At 39.6% G+C, this 20844-nt stretch overlaps 1 protein-coding gene across 2 annotated transcripts in view; it reads right to left on the reverse strand.

The window, feature by feature from the left end:
* Positions 1-20844, reverse strand: part of DOCK4 (dedicator of cytokinesis 4) — a gene marked incomplete at its 5' end in the record, with an annotated part of 498756 nt that overhangs the window by 252174 nt on the left and 225738 nt on the right. For both annotated transcript variants that reach the window (XM_079712023.1, XM_079712022.1), the window contains 5 exons: positions 518-602; positions 6343-6491; positions 12895-12991; positions 17162-17217; positions 19438-19478. In XM_079712023.1, the coding sequence (XP_079568149.1) occupies positions 518-602; positions 6343-6491; positions 12895-12991; positions 17162-17217; positions 19438-19478 (428 nt within the window). The remainder of the gene's footprint in view (positions 1-517; positions 603-6342; positions 6492-12894; positions 12992-17161; positions 17218-19437; positions 19479-20844) is intronic.

The following is a 20844-nucleotide window of genomic DNA, read 5'->3' on the forward strand; positions in this document are numbered from 1 at the left end:
TGGCCTGGGGTTTAGGAGAGGTGGGGGATAAGTCTAGTGTTTGGAGACCAAGGAAGAGATACTTTCAGGAGTCTGTGCATACAGTGATAGCAGGGCAGGGAGGGGAGCTAACATATTGGTGAGCACTAACTGGAAACCATTAGTCACAACAATGTCCTGAAACAGAACAGATAAATATGTATGACTTGTAACCATTCCACTAGACTAGGCAAAATACAAAGATTTCACTAGACTAGGCAAAGTACAAAGATTTGAAAAATAAAACTTAAAACTTCTTTGGCTTTACTTCCTAGTGCCTGGGCATTGAGGGCTCAGTAGGAATGTCAGGGCATTCTGAGATGGGTAAATTATCTCAGTTTTGTACTTGGGGCATGGTCACCTCAGCTCTCAATTCTCTTTACTCGCTCCAAATTAAACCGGGAACATCCTGTTCTTACAAAATCAAGCAAGTATGAGGAGTGTCATGGAAACCACAAAATTAGCAGTGAGGCTGTGAGCCAAGGATTCCTATACCTACCAATCGGTAGAGCTCAGTAATGCTGATGTCCTCTGGATCCACCATCGCGTACTCTTTCCTAGGCACCAGGTCCAGTCCCAGTTGTCTAGAAAACAGATTGCAAACATTTGGCAGAAGAGTCACCTTGATAGAATATATTAAAAATAATTATCTTTACTGTATCACCCTAACATTCGATACATCACCCACCATGCTTCTCTCACCCATATTTTTTACCTTATATTAACCTCTCACCGTGATTGGAGTAAGTAAGTAGGCTGAACACTGGTCATAACTTGAGAAACAGAAGATGACAAAGGCAAGTAAATGGGGTCGGGTGGGAATGGGCTGGCACTCTTGGTGGAGCGCTCCTACCACTGGGAGCCTTGGTACTCTATGGTGGGGAACCCTTAGCACCCTACAAGCTATTACCACAGAAACCCTTCCTCCTTGTACTGGAGGGGAAACTAGAGATAGACATAATTTTGTTCTAGAAACAGAGTTGAGGAGAGGGAAGTGTAGCCTTTAGGATTTGACCTGGCACCAAAATACCTAGTTATATCCAGAGCTAACACATTAATAATGGGAATCTCTGGCAACACGTGCATGGTCCTTATTCATGGCAAGTTCTGGGGTCAGTCATTAGGAGAAACTCAGTAAAGGCAGGGGACAGAAATTAGGACAGCATAGGTCTACGCCTGGGGTAGCAAAAATGGCTTGATCTCTTACGTCAGGTTTCATTGTGACTGATACGTGAATTACTATGCTAAGAAATATTCTAAGGTTATATCCAGCCTCAGTGGGACCAAGTATGGTAACGGATTTGGGATGTCTTACCAGGGACAGAGGAAAATGAGTATAATCTTGCCATTTTCCCTCTAGTGACCTTGATAACATACTCCTCTCCAGGCATCCACCTTACTACACTGATGTCAAGGCTGTATAATTCTACTCATCTCCTTAACCATCACAACTATCCCAAAGGCTTCATGATGTCTCTCTACCAGACTCGCCTCAATTATCCCACTCCGGGTCTCACACTTAATTCTCTGAGGATAATTTGCTCTATATCCCTTCCACATCATTACTCTCTCTAATATGGAAGACTTCCTGCATGGCATTTCCAATTATACAACCACAGCTTTCTCACTTTTGTATTTTAAAAACATCCTAAAATTCTGTGACCTCCCCAAAACCTCATTAGAGGTTTCATAAGTAAAAACCTCTTATTAATTCAGCACATACTTCAAGCCAGGTACTTCCCCAGCCACCTGAGGGATTGTTGGTTTTAAGATTACAAGACTGTGGCCCTCTTGATGGTAGGACTTGGCTTTTAGATACTAAAACAGTTTCTCACTTTTCTTCAATTATGTTTCTCTTTGAGAAACTTAAAAATCACACTCCCATTGTCTAATTTTTGAACTTTCAAAGCACAAACTCGGTAATTCATTTTCAAAATGCCCATGTCTCCCTGTTAGTTTCTGAACTGTGTCCTCCCAAAATTGTCTGTTGAAGCCCTAACCCCAATATGACTATATTTGAAAAGAAGGACTATAAGGAGATAATATAGGTTAAGTGAGGTCATATGAGTGAGGCCCTAATCCAACAGGACTGGTGTCATTAGAAGAAGAAGAAGAGACTCCAGAGATTATCCTTGTATGGACACAGTAAGAAGGCAGCCATCTGCAAGCCAGCAACAGAGTACTCACCAGAAACTGAATTTGCTGGTACCTTTCTCACGGACTAGTAGCCTCCAGAATTATGAGAAAATAAGTGTCTGTTGTTTAAGCCACCCAGTCTGTGGTATTTTGTTATGGCAGCCTGAGCAGACTAATAAATCCCCCTTGCTATACCTCATCAGGGGATTCTGATAGGCCCTGTTCCCCATTCTCCATCCCGTCCCAAGAGAGGACCACTACACTACAATGTAAGATATCAGAAGACACCAGGTGAGTATTGCTGAGGAAAGATTATCTAGCAAAGGAAAGAGGATATAGGTATACCTTGTTTTTACTGCACTTTGCAGATATTACGTTTTTTTACAAGTTGAAGGTTTGTGGCAACCCTGTGTCAAGCACGCCTGTTTGTGCCATTTTTCCAATAGCATTTGTTCACTTCATGTCTCTGTGTCACATTTTGGTAACTCTCAAAATATTTTAAACTTTTTCATTATCACATTTGTTATGGGGATCTCTGATCAATGATCTTTGATGTCACTATCTTAATTGTTTTGACATTTTTTAGCAATAGAGTATTTTTAAATTAAGATATGTATATTTTTAATACATATTGCCATTGCACATTAATAGACTACAGTACAGTGTAAATATGACTTTTACATGCACTGGGAAATCAAAAAATTTTGTGACTTGCTTTATTGCAATATCCACTTTATTGCGGTAGTCTGGAACCGAACCTGCAGTATCTCTGCAGTGTGCCTGCATACAACCACATGTGAATCATGGCACTTAGCTCCTTCCCCATGTCACGTTCCATGAGAAGCTGCCCTACCATACCTTCTTCTGGGAGGGGCAGGGGGCAGCTGAAGTAGTTTAATCATCTGACCATCTCCCCTTCCAGAGTCACAACTGACTGGCCCACAGGTAGGCACCTGACCAAAGGACAAATAATCCCTGGACTGGCCAGCAGCTCATGAGTGGCTGGTATAAAATGCTCAGTTTGAACATGAATAATGGATACTGGCTGTCAATGAGATTCCTTCTTTGAGAATTTGAACCTAGAAATTCACATAGCATCAACCATCTGAGAAACATGAAGGAAAAGTGATCTACATCACTGCAGAATGACTGAGTTAAGACCAACTCCAGCAGCAGAGGTTCTGGAGTAGGTGTGGGATCCAGAACCTTCCTCAGCTTTGGGGCCCCAGGAGCTGGTGATCTGCAAGTCTTTTCCTCTCATAAGGCTTGGATTATTCCATTTCTGCTGGCTTCCTGGAGTCCTAGCTGTGTGAAGAGACTTTTATATGTTTCTATTTTGTTCTGTTAATTCCTAGGTATATCCTTAGGATAACCCTCCCACTGTGTGAGGCTTCTGAGCTCACAGAAGAGGATCAGGACAGTGCTCTAAAAAACAAGAAGAAATGAGGCAAAGAGGGAAGGAACAGGATGGAAGGAGAGGACATAAGACATGGGAAGCCAGCAAGGGAAATGGGTGGGTGGGGGGTTAGTTTTATATTAACTCAGTCACTGAACTGCTCTGGGACATCAGGAAGGAAGAATGAATTGATTCTCCCTCCTGTATCATCATCACAGGAAAGTCAAAGGACAGCATAGGACTCTACGGAGAACCGAGACAGGTGCTATTATTTTAAGTCTGTTCAAGGCTTCCGGGCGAGAACACTTCTTCTGATGGCCCCTTTAGGGAACAAGGTGGGTTATCTCCTCCCCCTCCCCCTCCCCTTCCTCCCAAGCTTCCTCCATCTAGAGGGCTTCTCTTCACCACTCTTCAACAGTTTGACATACAACTTGAGATTGAACACATCTTTCACTTATGTTCATCCTGAGATCTACATGCTGATAGACAATTTTGCAGAACAATTTAGTTTAATATGCAAGAGAATTATCTGAATTTGCTTTCCACTTTTGCTTTTCCATTCAGTAAGAAAACTATATTTAAAGGAATACAGTAAATGAACAATCTGTAAAATGTAAGTCATTTTAAATAAGTTGTCAAAGAAATTCAAAGAAAACAGAATGAGACCTCAGAAAATTCATGAATTTGAGGATGATCTAAATAAATTATATTGCTCACTTTCATGCATCAATGTTTTACCAACTTACCATAAATTAGCCAAAGAACTGCCCAAAGTACAAGCTAGAACTTACATGAGTCAAAATTGAGCCATGATTCAGTCATAATTAATGTTTTCCCCTCATTTCCCTTCCTTCTGTCGTCATCTTCCTTCCTGAAACTGAAAAAGTATCATCTTCCTGCCTGCTCTATATTTCTAAGCTATTTTTGATAAGCTAACTTCATCCAACTTTCTTCCTATTTACAAACTAGTCTTTTAAAGGAGGACCAGCACAATGACTAAGAGCCAACAAAATTCGGAGAAAGCTCAAAGTTTTTTCAAAACAAACAAACAAAAAACACACGAAAGATGGGCAGCCTAAGTCGTGGTCAGTCTTCAGGGGCTTCCCTGGTGGCGAAGTGGTTGAGAGTCTGCCTGCCGATGCAGGGGACACGGGTTCGTGCCCTGGTCCGGGAGGATCCCACATGCCGTGGAGCGGCTGGGCCCCGTGAGCCATGGCTGCTGAGCCTGCGTGTCCGGAGCCTGTGCTCCACAACGGGAGAGGCCACAACAGTGAGAGGCCCGCGTATCACAAACAAAACAAAAAAAAAACAGTCTTCAGATCTACCCCTCAAAGTGCTACCCCATCTCACACAGCGAGACCGGAGGCTCCATGCATGTGGCTGGCAAATCGTCTCTCTCAGGAAGTGCTATGTGCTTTGAATCATGTTGCCCTGGAGCGGAAAGGGGCCTTGGATCTCTTCTAGCTCAACTTACTCCTTCGACAAGTGAGGAAACTGAAGTCAAGGAGGGCTCTGGAATTTGCCTCCCATCGTAAAAAAGCAGAGTTCCTAGTGCAATGTCTTGCTGCATTCCAAACCTGCTCTTGTTTTGGATTCCCCAGAAGGAATAAATCTCCCTGAGATAAATGAATTAGGGCTGCTCTCCCGCCTGTCGGTAAAAGGATGAATGACATAGCTCACTCAACGAAATACCAGAAGGACTCTGGATGAGACAGAGGTTTAAAATGTGTTAGTGGGTCCATGTCTTCATACCTGTAGTATGTGATGTCTTGGCAGGAAACAAAACTGACTTCTGATAAAGCGACTTTCTATGGGTAGAGGAAGCGCACTCTCGTTTCAGATCAGTTTTTCCAGATTCAGTAAGAGGCAAATTTATCTGTGGTGCACATTTTACTGCCTTCTCCTTTTTCTGTCGGCTTTTCTTTTATTCTGTTGCCCTAAGATCCTCTGAAGGTCCAAATAGCAAATGGGGATTTGGGGAGAGGAAAGGGAGGGAGGCTATGACTTTGTAGGATACCGAGGGGCCATTTACCTTCCTTAAACTTAAGCCCATACGAGCCTAACATCATAGTCAAAGCTGGTTTATTCTAATTTCTCCCCCATATATTAACATTCATACTTAGCACAATATCAGCCTTCATCAGAGCTTTAAGTGATTCGATATACTATTTAAAGTGCTTGGCTGTTATTTTAGATTAGTCACTTACAGTTTTATTTAAAAGTAAATCTTGGTCAAGAACAGCTTTTTTACTGAGCTCTCCCAAGTAGCTCCTCAGAGACTAATATGTACACACAGGCAGAATCAGGGCAATAAGGAGAATGCACCCCCCCCCACCCAGGGTTCCTGTCCTAAGACTTTTAACAGAAGCTATTAGCATTAGTGTTTCCCTCCAGATTACACCAACGACCTACTACCACAATAAAGAAGAGGAATAGATTCTGAAGGAAATTCTCATGCCAAACCTAAAGTCTTGAAACAAGATGAATTTTTAGCAGACGCCATATCTGATTGACCCCAGTGAATATTTTGTATTTCATGAGCACTTGCACACTGTCAGAGCACACAGGGCAGTAGAGAACCGACAACGTCCTGGGACCCATACCAGCCCTAGGGGATGAAGTTCTCGACTCTACTAGTGAGAGTTTGCACTAAGCCCCCCAAAGGGGAAAGATGGAAAAGCCTCCTCTGGTGTCTTCCAGAGATATGACTGCATAGTGGCTCACACCTGTGTTGCAGTCACATCTGTCATGTTCAGCCACCAGAGACCACCCCCTCAGTGGCCAGTACTCACTCGTTGCCCCAGTCCAGGCGGGCGGTGATGTGGCGCTTCACGTCCTTCATCCGATCATGGGTGAGATGCCCCACAAGCACCTGCCGCCGCAGATCCAGGATTTCATTCATGATGTGCCACAGCCGGTGGAAGAGATCGCCTTCATTTCTCTGGGAAATATGCAAATGAGGAAATTCAATGGTCAGTCACTGAGGCATGGGGTAACCACAGAGGAAATGGGGGGCAGTCCTGCTTACCCTCTGTGTGCTGGCCACTCTGTGGACAGATTCTCCATTAACAGACAAACTCTCCCCTCGGGTCCTCAAATGCACTCACTGCTCTACATGCTTTCATCCCATTTCACAATGCTGTTCTCCTGCCCAAGAATCCAACTTCACTTCTCAGACTCCCCAACACAGACATTGTGTCTCAGGGTCCTCACTAAGCCTCCACACCCAAGCTTGGTCTCTGGCTTTAGTTACTCTGCTTCCCTTTCCACCTCAAATCCTCTTTCTTTAGCTCCATCCAATTCTACTACCCTTCAAGGCTCCAACCGACTTCCACCTCCCTCAAGAAATCTTCCCCTTACAACTCTTGCTCACATTCTTTTATCCCCTTCTCTGAAGTATGCCTGCATGAATTAAAGCCAATTCAACAGAAAACACTGTTTTCCAATTATTTCTTGCATGTTGGTCTTAATGCTTTACTGTGTTCCCATCAGAAGCTGGGTACACAGAGGGCTCCCACACTAGTTCATTGATGAATTTTCACTGCTATTATCTGGTCAGTATTTAGACTTTAAAAAAAAAATGTTTTCTTTCTTACTTGTTAAACATTCATGTAAATTCAGGCTAATCTCCTGTGAAATTCATCAAGCGAGGAGGCTTAGTTGGAAAAAAGACAGGTTAAACTCCTGGCTTCAAATCTTGGTTTTGCCACTCACTAGTTTTATAGGCTTTGAGTATGGTTTTTGCCATCTGTGAAACAGGCACAGTATTAACTTCCGGTAAGGTTATTTTATGGGTTAGAGATGACATTTGTGAAGAGACCCCAATAGTACACTGATTAAGAGCATAGACTTGGGGCTTCCCTGGTGGCGCAGTGGTTGAGAGTCTGCCTGCCGATGCAGGGGACACGGGTTCGTGCCCCGGTCCGGGAAGATCCCACATGCCGCAGAGCAGCTAGGCCCATGAGCCATGGCCGCTGAGCCTGTGCGTCCGGAGCCTGTGCTCTGCACCGGGAGAGGCCACAACAGCGAGAGGCCCGCGTACCGTAAAAAAAAAAAAAAAAAAGAGCATAGACTTGAAAGACAAACTACCTCAATCTGCATTCTAACTTTTTTTTTTTTTTTTGTTGCTGTACGTGGGCCTCTCACTGTTGTGGCGTCTCCCGTTGCGGAGCACAGGCTCCGGACGCGCAGGCTCAGCGGCCATGGCTTACGGGCCCAGCCGCTCCGCGGCATGTGGGATCTTCCCAGACCGGGGCACGAACGCACGTCCCCTGCATCGGCAGGCGGACTCTCAACCACTGCGCCACCAGGGAAGCCCTGCATTCTAACTTTGCCCTTCACTGACTGAGAAACCTTTGGCAGTGTATTAACCTCTTTATGCTTCTTTTCTTATCTGTAGAATGGCTATCATAGTACCCATCTCATAGGCTTGCTATAAGGATTGATGACTTCATATATTAAAACTCTGAGAACAATGTTTGGCCCAGAATAAATATCATGTAAGTATCAGCTGCTACTAATGCTGTTATCATTATGGTTGTGATCCAGAATAAACCCTCTTATAAAAATTGTGTCTTTATTAAAATCTAAGTGTATGTCTCTTCCCCAGAGATATTTAGGGTAAACCTTTTATAAGTATTTCATCTTCCATCAACCCTTCATCTTTCTTAAGAAGAAGTCATGCTTTTACTTTCTACAAAAATTATTAGTAGGCTATATGAATAGTGGTATGAAAGTATTGAGATTATCGTTCATCTAAAGTCCTCTACAGAGATAAGCTGCCAGAAATACCAAGTTCTGTGTGATGGGTAAAGATGGTCAGTCATAACATTCTTTTTCTTTTTCTTTTTTTTTTTTTTCTTGTAAAAAGTAGTGATGGATCTTCTGCTTTATCAATGCTTGGTGACTAGAAAAGCATTTTCGTGTACTGTGCAGGTTAGGCAATGTGTCAGCTGACCAAGAAGCATTCTCCATGACACCATCCCTGATCCTCTGAGATATCAATAACTTTGCTCTCAACTCCTAGAGCACTCTCTTGAGCCTGTTCTTCTACAACCTCTCACTCTTTACTCACGTTATACACTCCCATACAAGTCATTACAAAGGTGCTATAATGTTGTAAGTCACTGGTCAGTGTCTGTGTTCTTCACCTGGTGTAAGCTCCCAACCACAATGGCCGAGACTGCACTACGTAGTCCCAGCAGCTGAAGAATGAAGGAAGGAATACCTTGATTTAGAGCTGTTAGTTTTGGTGGATCTTGAGAGGTGGGTTCTGTTTAGATCATATAAAGGAACAAGCAGGGAAGATCAAGAAAAACTTGAGGAGGATGGGCCTAGAGATCATCATACTAAGTGAAGTAAGCCAGACAGAGAAAAACAAACATCATATGATTTCACTTATATGTGGAATCTAAAAAAAAATGTTGCAAATGAACTTATTTACAAAACAGAAAGAGACTCACAGACACAGAGAACAAACTTATAATTATCAAAGGGGGAAAGTGGGGGGGATAAATTAGGAGTTTGGGGTTAACAGACACATACTACTATATATAAAACAGATAAACAAGGACCTACTGTATTGCACAGGGAACTATATATTCAGTATCTTGCAATAACCTATAATGGAAAAGAATCTGAAGAAAGAGTATATATATATATATATATATATATGTACACATACATATACATATATATAACTGAATCACTATGCTGTTCACCTGAAACTAACACAACATTGTAAATCAACTATACTTCAATTAAAAAATTAATTTAAAAAATTAAAAAAAAAAAAACTTGAGGAACTCTGTGGTCAGAAAGAAAAGTTCACTTGAGTCAAAGAAATTACATAAGGAAAATATAAGTCAAATCTCATGCAGCCAGGGAGAGAGTCAGCTCTGCTTAAAATGACTGCCACAGTGTGAAAGTCACTTGTCCTGCTCTTGGGGAAGGCGTTCTGCAGTTGTCTAGAAGAATGGGCTTGATTTCCTAATAATGTCACCTCTAGTTCTTAAGTCTAAGAGAACACTGAGCTGAGAAGAAGCCAGATCCTTTATAAAAGGAAAACAAGTTGGTCCACTTTCCCTTTCAGGTTGGTCTGCTTTCCCTTTCAGGAAGGGGTGGCAGGAACAGTGACATGCTGCAGCCCTGACCAGCAAACCCTCCCTACTAGTGCATGAAAACAGTTCATATCTGTTTTGACAGCTAGTCAGAAAATGATGCTTCTTTAAAAACTGGATTTTAAAAATTGGATAGTTATGAAGACTGTTCAGGAAACGTGAAGAATGCTTTTGATTTAATGTCAAATGAAAAAGGTAGGGTACAATATTAAACACTTAAAATAGAAAAATATCTAAACATTTTTACAATATATCAGAAAATGTCTGCATTATTTTTTGCAAAAAGTGAACTGTAAGTATTTTAGTGTTGTAGAGAATGGGTAAGTTTTGATTTGCCTCAAGATGAAAATAATATAATTTTTGGAGCAGCAGACCTTAGTTTACAGCCAGGCTTTCCCACTTAGCATGGGACCCTGGATAGATTATCTTTTTTTTTTTTTTTTGTGGTACGCGGGCCTCTCACCGCTGTGGCCTCTCCCGCCGCGGAGCACAGGCTCCGGACGCGCAGGCCCAGCGGCCATGGCTCACGGGCCCAGCCGCTCTGCGGCACGTGGGATCTTCCCGGACCGGGGCACGAACCCGTGTCCCCTGCATCGGCAGGCAGACTCTCAACCACTGTGCCACCAGGGAAGCCCCTGGATAGATTACCTTTGATGAGCTTCGAGAACAAAAACTACCTGGCAGAGTCCCACAGAAGAGAGATGTGAAATACCCACCCAAAGGCCTGCACAAAAGTACTTGGTAGACGAAGGCTGCTGTATTTCTCCTAAACGTTTTGTGGTTAGATTACTGACACTTTATTAAGTGATATTTTAAAGGACATTAATTAGGCCATTACCAATGTTATTAAAAAGAGCAAATAGCATTTCTCAAGCATCTGCCATGTGCTTTTTTATGCTAAATGTCCTACATATATTAAGTATATCTCATATACTACTTATAATTGACAAGATATTAGTGGCTCATCAAGCATCTTCCAGTGGAGAAGCTTCCAGTGGAGAAGCTAGCCTTAAAACTGTTAGGAAAGACCACAGACAGTACCCCGATACACTCAAGCATGATGAACTTGAACCAAAACATTTAGCAAAAAGGTTTACATCAGGAAAAGAGAAACCAAAAGGTCCGACAGAGTCAAGTCAGCCTCCTTCTCAAGGTCAAAAATCTGGTACTTCCAGGTTAAACTTTATATTTTTTCCTAATAGAACTGACTACCATTCCAGTATCCAAGGAAACTTTGAAAAAATTCTCTCTCTGTTTCCGTCACTTAGGACAGTAGGAGGTGAGAAGGTTACTCCTAGAGCTTACAACACATAGGTTTTCAAGCCAATCAAGTATGTCCCCAAAATAGATGCTCGCAGCCTCAAAAGCAAGTAAAAATAGCTAGATAAGGAAGAATCAAGTGGAAATTTAACTCTGTTCCTCACCAGCAGCTACATAAAAGGAAAAGTGCTGGTGCCTTAGCTCAGCTAATGGTTGACACTTACACTGTCATCATTTTTATAGTGGGTACTTAGGATGCAGTGATTTGAAAATTTCACATAGTTTCATTTTCCATGTTAGTGTCATGTACAATATTAAGTGAAATAATACTTGGGTTTTATATTCTTTCCAACAAAATTTTTTTTAAATCTAAAAAGGAGATTTGCATTTCCTTTGTAGTCTCCCAGCACAGAGCCCTTGAGTTCAATTATCTTGACAGTGCATTTACCTCACCCCAGCAAAGCCCAGACACTGTGTTTCACCTAAGATCATCTTGTGGATTTTAGTAGTGAGCCCTAACGCTGCCAGCTCCAGGAGGGCATGGTCAGAGAAATCCAACATCAAAAGGGTTTTCATTAGTGACTTTTAAAGATTTTCTTGCCTCAATGAACTATCCTATTGCATTTTCTTTTTTTTAAATTAATTAATTTATTTATTTATTTTTGGCTGCACTGGGTCTTCATTGCTATGCGCAGGTTTTCTCTAGTGGCGAGCAGGGGCTGCTCTGCGTTGCGGTGCGTGGCCTTCTCATTGTGGTGGCTTCTCTTGTTGCAGAGCACGGACTCTAGGCATGCGGGCCTCAGTAGTTGTGGCTCGTGGGCTCAGTACTTGTGGCTCACGGACTCTAGAGTGCAGGCTCAGTAGTTGTGGCACACAGGTTTAGTTGCTCCTTGGCACGTGGGATCTTCCCAGACCAGGGCTCGAACCCATGTTCCCCTGCATTGGCAGGTGGATTCTTAACCCCTGAGCCACCAGGGAAGTCCCCCTATTGCATTTTCTATGTAGCAGAAAATAAAAACGGTCATTTCGTGCCCATGTCCCTCACTAATTTGGATTTTCTCTTTGACGGGCTATTTCAAATCATTTTGTCAGGATAAGTACACCTTTGTATTTTGAGCACATCCCTTCAAATGATTAAGCTGTTCTATAAATTCCTTTGAAAATCAGAGAAGAAATAAATTCATCTTCCCCAAAATGTCACCCCCAATTCCCCATACACAGTGGTTCAGAGTGAGGGGAGGGTGCTAGATTCACATCTGAATCCCAGCTCAGCCATTTTCCAACTACTTGGCCTCCAGCAAGTTCTTCACTCTCGGCCTCATTTTCCTCATTTGTAAACTGAGGATGATTATAGGCTTTTATTTCCTTGAGTGGTAGTAAGGATTAAATGAGATACTACATATAGAGTACTTCCCACAGGGTTTGCACCACAGAAGACTCTCAGTAAGTATAACATGTAAATAGGTATATATATATATATATACCCAAAACACTGACCCCTTTTTACCCCAAGAAACATCCTTTTCTCTTGTATATTTAGAATATTCTCATTGATTCTGGCTAAGCAGCCTATCATTTTTATTATACTTGAATAATTTATAGAGAATTAGAACATTAAAAATACCACCAATATGAAAATTGTATTGAAAATAAGTTTAGTTCCCCCTGAAAATTAAATGTATTCAGAAAGCTTAACCCTGGTTCCATGTAAACCATCCTATTTGATTAGATGCCAGGAAAGTGATCTTTTACCTTCGTGCGGTTTGAAAAAGAACTTGCAAAATCCATTCTAGATGGACACAGGGATTAAAACAATACTGAGTCTTATTAAGCTCTCTATCTCCGATTCCTGGAGGAGTACTAGTGACTTACAGCATGTGCTCAAATGCTAGTTGACACTCCTGTTCAGATATTTCTTAAAACAATTCTTTATCGGAAACATGATGCCATTAAAAAGTTACGTACCACATAGAGTTGTTTCCACATGGTTCCCCAGTCTCTTAATGTTGATGTCATTTCTGTGATAACAGAGTCTTCAGTGGGAATAACCATTTCAAATTGTCTGTGAAATGGAACAACAACAACAAAGTGTATATGCAAATGACATAGGCAATAATCTTCTTTTAAACACTCTGAAAGACCAACCAGGAAAGGAAGCTGCAGAGTTATTTTTGGTTCTGCAGACAGTAACCAGGATCCGATTATGAACTTGTGTGAGGAATGTAAAGTGGGTTATGGCAGTACCATAACAGAATGACCAGCCACTTTATCCAGATCAAGTCTGAGCAGTGTGGTGGAGAAGCAACAATAGCAGAAGAGTTCTGCTTCAGCCACAGTTTGACCTCTAAAGAGCAACTCGTTTAACTTCTCCAAGTCTCAAAGTCCTTGTGTGTAACATGAGGTCACCAGGCTACATAAACTGTGAGATGGCTTTTGCCTTCCAAGCTCTATGACCATAGGACTCAAAGGGAGGGACAGGCTCATTCAATGATCAGGCTTTGATGGCTGCAAACATCTAAACTAACTCACCGTTATAAACAACTAGACACTGATATACTGATTGAACACTCACTTGTTCTCATTAACACTTCATTTTCATGACTTGCCAACAAGACCATGAAAAATGATTACTACTATCAGTAATGTTGTCATGCATCACAGAACTTATTACGGGTTTGACATCACAGATATTTGAATATCCATTGCAGAACGCTCCGCTCCATGATTAGGGTAATGTATTTCTCCTATTTCTTTTCTAAACATCAGAAACCATACTTGGAAAATATTCATACCAACATCTAGCAGGGTATGTATGGTGGTCCTAATATTAAGGAGATATAGAGGAGATGGAGGGAAAAAACAGAAGACTGAATTGGTCTTCTGTATTCTATCTTTGACATACAATAACCTTTTTTTCTCATCTCTAGTTTCTTTTTTCAAATTCTTCCAGTTTTTGTGCAGCTTAAAATGGGTAAGTGCCTATTAATACTACAGCTTTTCAAAAGAATGGTAACCGACTGTACTGATGGGGATTATCTCTTCATTTGAGTATTTTTTTCCAAGGACAATATCTAATATGTAGACACTGAACCAGGTTACATGGATGATCAAGGGAAAATTACTTCGTAGCATGAGGCTAATAACTGCTCTGCATTCCTTTTTGACGTTATGTCCAAAGTGCATATAATTTTTTTTGTAAAGTTTTCTTGACAGCAAGTATGGGAATTAAAATCTTGCCTTGATTTCTTCACCAACAGAGTCTCTTCTCCTCATTTCATACTGCTGCTAAAGTACTGACGTTGTGAATGTTTTACTCCTTTCTAGAGCTTAAACACTGCTGAAAATGTAAAGCTGGGTTGTAAAACTAGAAATAAAAGTAAACAGTAATAATATGAACTGTGACATATATAGAACCTTTTATCAAGTCTATATAATAGGACATTTTCAAATGGTAGTGCATTTATTTTGCTTTTGAAGCAGCTGTTGCAATTTAAAGGATGAATATGTGGAGACAGAGACTATAAAATGATAGAATGCAAGGTCAGGAGGGAACAAGGAATTTCCAGGAAAACTCAACAACCTACTTAACATCTAAAAACTGAAATGACCTCAGCAGGAATTAAACAATAGAGGAGTGACCTCACAAACTATAACTTAAGCACCCCTGTCAGTCCTGCATTGCTCTAAAGACCCAGGAAAAAACATAAAGGCAATTCAGTCTGGGGGAAGTTGATTTGGGGTTTGTTCAACCAAAATGTAAATTTTTAAGAAGCACAGAATTGCCATTTTAGGTGAGGCAGCTGTTTCCTTTTAATTATACCCAAATCAACATTCAAACAGTCTGTCATAAATAGTTACCCCTGAAATTATATTTTGTTCAGCTATTCTGAGATGAACTTTGCAGCTATTTCATCCTGGTGGGCAATCAGGGTGCTAATCCCCTGAAAACAAGGCAGGTAACATCAAAATCCCAAAGAGGTTCCTCTCTGGAAAAGCAATCACCTGGCAATACGTGTTCTTGAATGTTTTCAGGCTAAAGTTTTTCTTCCAGTTAATAGTCCTAGAACCTAAAGTCTCAATGAATTCCAACATTTTTTTTTTTGTGGTACGCGGGCCTCTCACTGCCGCGGCCCCTTCCACCGAGGAGCACAGGCTCTGGACGCGCAGGCTCAGCGGCCACGGCTCACGGGTACAGCCGCTCCGCGGCATGTGGGATCCTCCCAGACCGGGGCACGAACCCGCGTCCCCTGCATCGGCAGGCGAATTCCCAACCACTGCGCCACCAGGGAAGCCCAACAACATTTTTTTTTTTAAGAAAATGAATTTTGGTTCTACCCTGAAGTTCTCTTGCTGTATAATGCTTATCATGCCCTGTGTCAGGTGGAGAACCCACAACCAAGTCTTAAACTTACACGACCAAATTCTGAGACGCCTTTACCCATATTTAAACTTCCTCGGACTCAAGGGAGCCAGATACTCACCACTTACTGGCTGGGACAAAAATAAAAATAAAATAAATAAAAGAAGGTACTTGTTTCAATTAAAATTACGTCCCACCCCAATAGAATTTGAGAGAGAGGACTTTCACTGGGTGAAGTGATGCTTGACGTTTTTGCTAGCATCTTCTCTTTTCTCTTCCTCGGTCTGAGTGTAAGGTGGGGGCTGGGTGGCCCTCTGCTCTGGAGAGTTGAGGGGATCAGGGTGGGGCTTGGGGCAAAGGCAGCAAAGAACTCTGGCTGCAGGGGATCTGCTCAGGTGGACTCTTTAAGGGACAGGGTAGAAACCCTGGGTTTCAACATTGCCTAGACCAGATCACTAGGGCAGAAAGGTCAGAACAAAGAGTAAGCATGTGTTTTCTGGAGTGTCCCTTGGTTTACCTGAAGGGAGCTGGATAGAGTCTGCTGGGAGGATTCCAAAAGGATTGATAACTCTGCTTGACTCACTTCTGGTGGATTATAACTGCACAACATTTCTGACGGACACATTTATTAAAAGAGTAATAGTAGTGGTAATTATTAGTATTATGTTTTTAATCTACTGTTTTAAATAATTACTACTACTACCACCAAAATAATAATAATAATACTGCTTAAAGTAACTGACATATATAAGACATATAACATAAGGATCTCCTAGACTCTTTAAGTTTTATCCACATACTCAAAGTAGTTATACCATATACTCTCAGCCACCTGAAGAAATTATTTCACTGAGCTAAGATTTAATACTCTACCTTTATAGAGGGTGGATATAAGAATCACCCATTTGAATAGCCTCCATGGAACTTTTCTGGTAAAAATAAAGTTTGAAGATGTAATTTAATATGCTTTAAAATGTGCTTTAATAATTTAATAAATTCCTATTTTTTGCTATTTGATGAATAATGCAATTTTTATGGTACAACCTGTATTGTTTCTTTTGTCATAAAATGAAAATTATTCAGTGATCCAATGCATATTCCTTGTGACACTGGCAGCAAATATTTGGATTCACTTAAAATGAATAATCTGCTTATGTTAACCACTTAAATAAGCAAGTGCTACTCTTTCATTCTGTGATATTTTATTTGAATAATCTTTTATCATAACAGCCGCTTTAAGTCCTTTTGGACACAGACTGGGAAAAACTTTTTAAATATATGAGAAATCCTAAGTGATCAATGAGCTCAATCAAACAAATAGCACAGAAATGATGTTCTCTGAAGCAGAATAGCGGCTTTTTGAAATGGTCACACAAGGATATGGTATTAACCCCAAATAGGAAAATAATGGCAGACTTGGCTGCTTATAATTCAGTAGTGAATCTAGGAAATTCCTGGGGTTGAGACATGACTCAGCATTTGATGGGTGTGACTGCCATGCTTCCCTACACAGCAGGAAACCAAGAAAAACCAACTCCTTTTGCTTAAAGCAGAAACTAACACACCATTATAAAGCAATTATACTCCAATAAAGATGTTAAAAAAAAAAAAAAAAGATTAGGCCGATTCTATGATTTCTGGACAATGAGAGACCTCCAGTGCCCTAGATCCTACTGCTGTCCAACACACAGACGTGGTTCTTTAATTTTCTCCGCCAACTGCCTTAGTGTAATCTGTCTTTATCAAACAACACAGACAATGGCATGCTTTTCTATAGTTCATTTTTCAAGACAATTACTACGTCTTCAAATTCCAAAATAAGTAATGGTTCTATGAAAAATCCTTCAACTATTAATAAAATTCATGTCTTACCCTTTGTTCTTTACACAGGCATTTTTCAAGTGAACGTAGCTGGAAGGAAATATACCCTGGAAGAGAAAACATGCAGGTTATGGTTCTAGCTGTCTATTACAGCAGAGTTAGTTTTGTAAGTCATATGTATAAAATATAGCCACACAACCATAACAATACTAGGAAGAAGGAATCTCTAACACATTCTTTAGGCTAAATCTATTGTAGCTTAGACCCATTCATTTTATTTTCTACTACTTACCAGTTTACAAATTTAGAGATACTTTAAAATAAATATAATCAAAAAATTAAATTCCACTCAAAAGTATATTCTTTATAAAACAAAATTTTTTTGGGCTTCCCTGGTGGCGCAGTGGTTGAGAGTCCGCCTGCCAATGCAGGGGACACGGGTTCGTGCCCCGGTCCAGGAGGATCCCACATGCCGCGGAGCGGCTAGGCCCGTGAGCCATGGCTGCTGAGCCTGCACGTCCAGAGCCTGTGCTCCGCAACGGGAGAGGCCACAACAGTGAGAGGCCCACGTACCATAAAAAAAAAAAAAAAAAAAACAGAAAATTTTTATATTTTCAAGAATTCTATATAGAAAGCATGTTGAATAAGAATTTTTTTTTAATACTGCAGTATTGAAAGAAAGGGGTTTTTATTGTTTGTTTTGGTTGTAGTTCTTTTTCTTCTCTCCAAAATACTCATGTGTCTATTTAAAAATATATACTAAAAAATACCACTATGAATCTGGAAACAATCTGTGTATTACATGTTAGGGAAGATCTTTGATGAAAACATAGCAGCAATTAATCACCAGGCTGCCATTCTGAAGGAATAAAAATTAAACAAAAGAAGCCACGCTAGCTTAAAGCTTTTTATTGTAGGGAAAAGCTAGGGCAAGGAAATTATTCCTTTGTTCTAAATGAGAAATTGAAAAAAAACAACATTAAAAAGAAGAGCATCAATTTTATTATCCATTAAACAACAATATTCCCTGAATGATTTTTTAGGTACAATTAAATGACAAATTCAATTAAATATTTAGGAAAACAAATGTCATTTGAACACATTATCACCATTGTGGATCCAAGGATAATATAAAATTTAACTAGTAAGTTCTGTAATATACAACAGTAGTAAATAGGTATATAGGTTAAAAAAATAACTTTTTTTTCCCTTTGGAATTTAAATTTACCTTAATATGGTAGGAATAACAAATAGAGTAATTATAGTAATTAACAAGAAAAAGTCAGAACTTGAGTTTCAAAGAGTAACAGAAGTAACAAACCATAACACATTTTTTCTCAAGCATGTACTAAATGAAAAATTAAATACTGAAGCTACATTTGCATGTGCCTGCAGATGTCCAAAAATAACTTTAAATGAGGGCTAAAGTATCAGGCTCTCCTTTAGAATGACCTAAAATAAATGAAATAAAGTAATAAACACAGTTGGATGATCCAGAAAAAAAGGTATATTTAAGCAGAAAGGCAGACAAAAGAGTTTAGATTACTTATATTAGACTTTGGTAATGAGAAATGATACAATTTCTTATCTACAATCCTAGTAAAACCAGAATTAAACTGAAAAATGAACATGACATGTAAAAAAATATTAGAGAAATGTGGGTAGCATGGGTAGATTAGAACAAAGTATTAGAAAAATATAGATATTAGCGAGGATTACTGTCAAAATCATAAACTACATAAATGAAAGGTAAAAGAAAAATCATATTACTTCCTACTATAATTCCTTAGGACTTATATAAATATATAAAGGATAATGAGTCTTAGTTTTTGTCTGTAATGGTAAGAAAGATGGACTCTTTCTATGATTTTCCCACATTTCAGCTCCTCAAATCCAAAGGGACACTTAACATACCCTACAATAAACCTGTTTCTCCACACCAACTTTTTACAAATGATACCACAGAAAACTTAAAGATTAAATACCTCTATTCAGTGTTTCTTTTGGAATATATATATTTCCCCTGCCTGAATTTTACTTTCACTCTCTGTGAAACTAACACTTCAAAAAGATTTTTTTTATATATAGTAAGCCTATTAAGGTCTTCTCAGTATAAATTTCAAGAGCTACATAATATTATCATTTGAATAGCATGTCTTAACTATAATCCAAGTTCAAAGGAATTTCCAAAATTATGAAAATCTGTATTGCCATTTAGTATTTCAACTAAGAGTCCCAACTGTAATTTCAATTGTATAATGAAATAAAGTAAATTAACTATCTTTCTTAAAAATCCCATAATTATGGTTAAAAGCAATAATTTTTACCTTGATATTTGGGTTTTTTAAGGCAAATCCTCTGTACCAGCCTGTGGAGAAATAATCATGGTCATATTTCAATAAATCATTACAATACTTTGAAGAAATGGTTAGAAATCAATCTGTCCTTTACTGATGGAATTTTACCCTACATATAAATATTCTAGGTATAAACGTAGTGGGGGTTGGGATTAGGCTAGACTAACAGTCAAGTGACTACTAGTTTAAGTCTTCTATTAATAAAATCATTTACAAATTGTATTGGAAACGTACATGAAAAATAGAAGCATGCATAAGGGAAATAAAGGCTTTGGAATCAGAGTATTGCACTTAAATTCTGGCTTTGCTACTTATTTGCTGTTGAATCTTGGGCAAATTAATTGACCTCTCTGAGCTTAGTTTCACTTCATTTTATAAAACGCTACACTACATCCCAGGGAAATTCAAAAATCTACACAAGATTTAACATAGTTCCAAATTCTCTTTGCCTGACTACAAAGCTCAGACTCTACCATCAAAGCATAGTGCTCAGCCAGCAGTTCTGTAGTGAATTCACACATTTCTTCAGCCTACCATCTTGGGTTAGGATCAGTCTGATAGCCTAAGAAGAGTGAAGCCAAGTCTCATCTACTAAAAGAACTAATGGCACTCTTTCATCCACACATAGTTTTTATTCTGTAGAATGCCTACTACTTAACCTCCAAGGAACTCTGAATCAATTTTATGGCACTATCCTTAACGGGGAACATATCTTTTTATAGTTTAAAACAATTACATGTGTGCATATATATATAGATAGATAGATACATACATATATATATTTATATGGTTAATATATAGCCCCCTATAAATGCATTATTTTCAATTTATTTTTTCTTCAAGAATAGAAACCATTTTGCTTATTGGTAAGAAATTATCTTATCATGTAACAAATGTTCTATGGAATTGAATCTTTTTTTGATTAATTGAACTTTTAGAAAGAAGTATTTGAGATTTGCATTTAAATATTTTTGTTCCTCATAAGTTTTCTCAAAAGAATATATTGTAAAACATCATTTTGAAATCAATCTGGAGAGAACAGAATGAACTGAGAAATGGAATCTCTATAACGTCAGGGTTTACTACATCCCTTAAAGACATCCATCCAAGAAATATAGCCATTCTTAAACAACTATTTTAACAGAAACCAAAACTTTTTGAGAATTGCAGATATGTCATAGAGAGGTCTCTGTCCAACTACATCATACAGAAAGGTTTTCAGGTTATAAAACAGCTCCCAGGGGCTTCCCTGGTGGTGCAGTGGGTGAGAATCTGCCTGCCAATGCAGGGGACACGGGTTCGAGCCCTGGTCTGGGAAGATCCCATATGCCGCGGAGCAACTAGGCCCGTGAGCCACAACTACTGAGCCTGCACGTC

This window comes from Hyperoodon ampullatus (assembly GCF_949752795.1).
Source record: "Hyperoodon ampullatus genome assembly, chromosome: 9".
In the NCBI taxonomy this organism is placed as follows: domain Eukaryota; kingdom Metazoa; phylum Chordata; class Mammalia; order Artiodactyla; family Ziphiidae; genus Hyperoodon; species Hyperoodon ampullatus.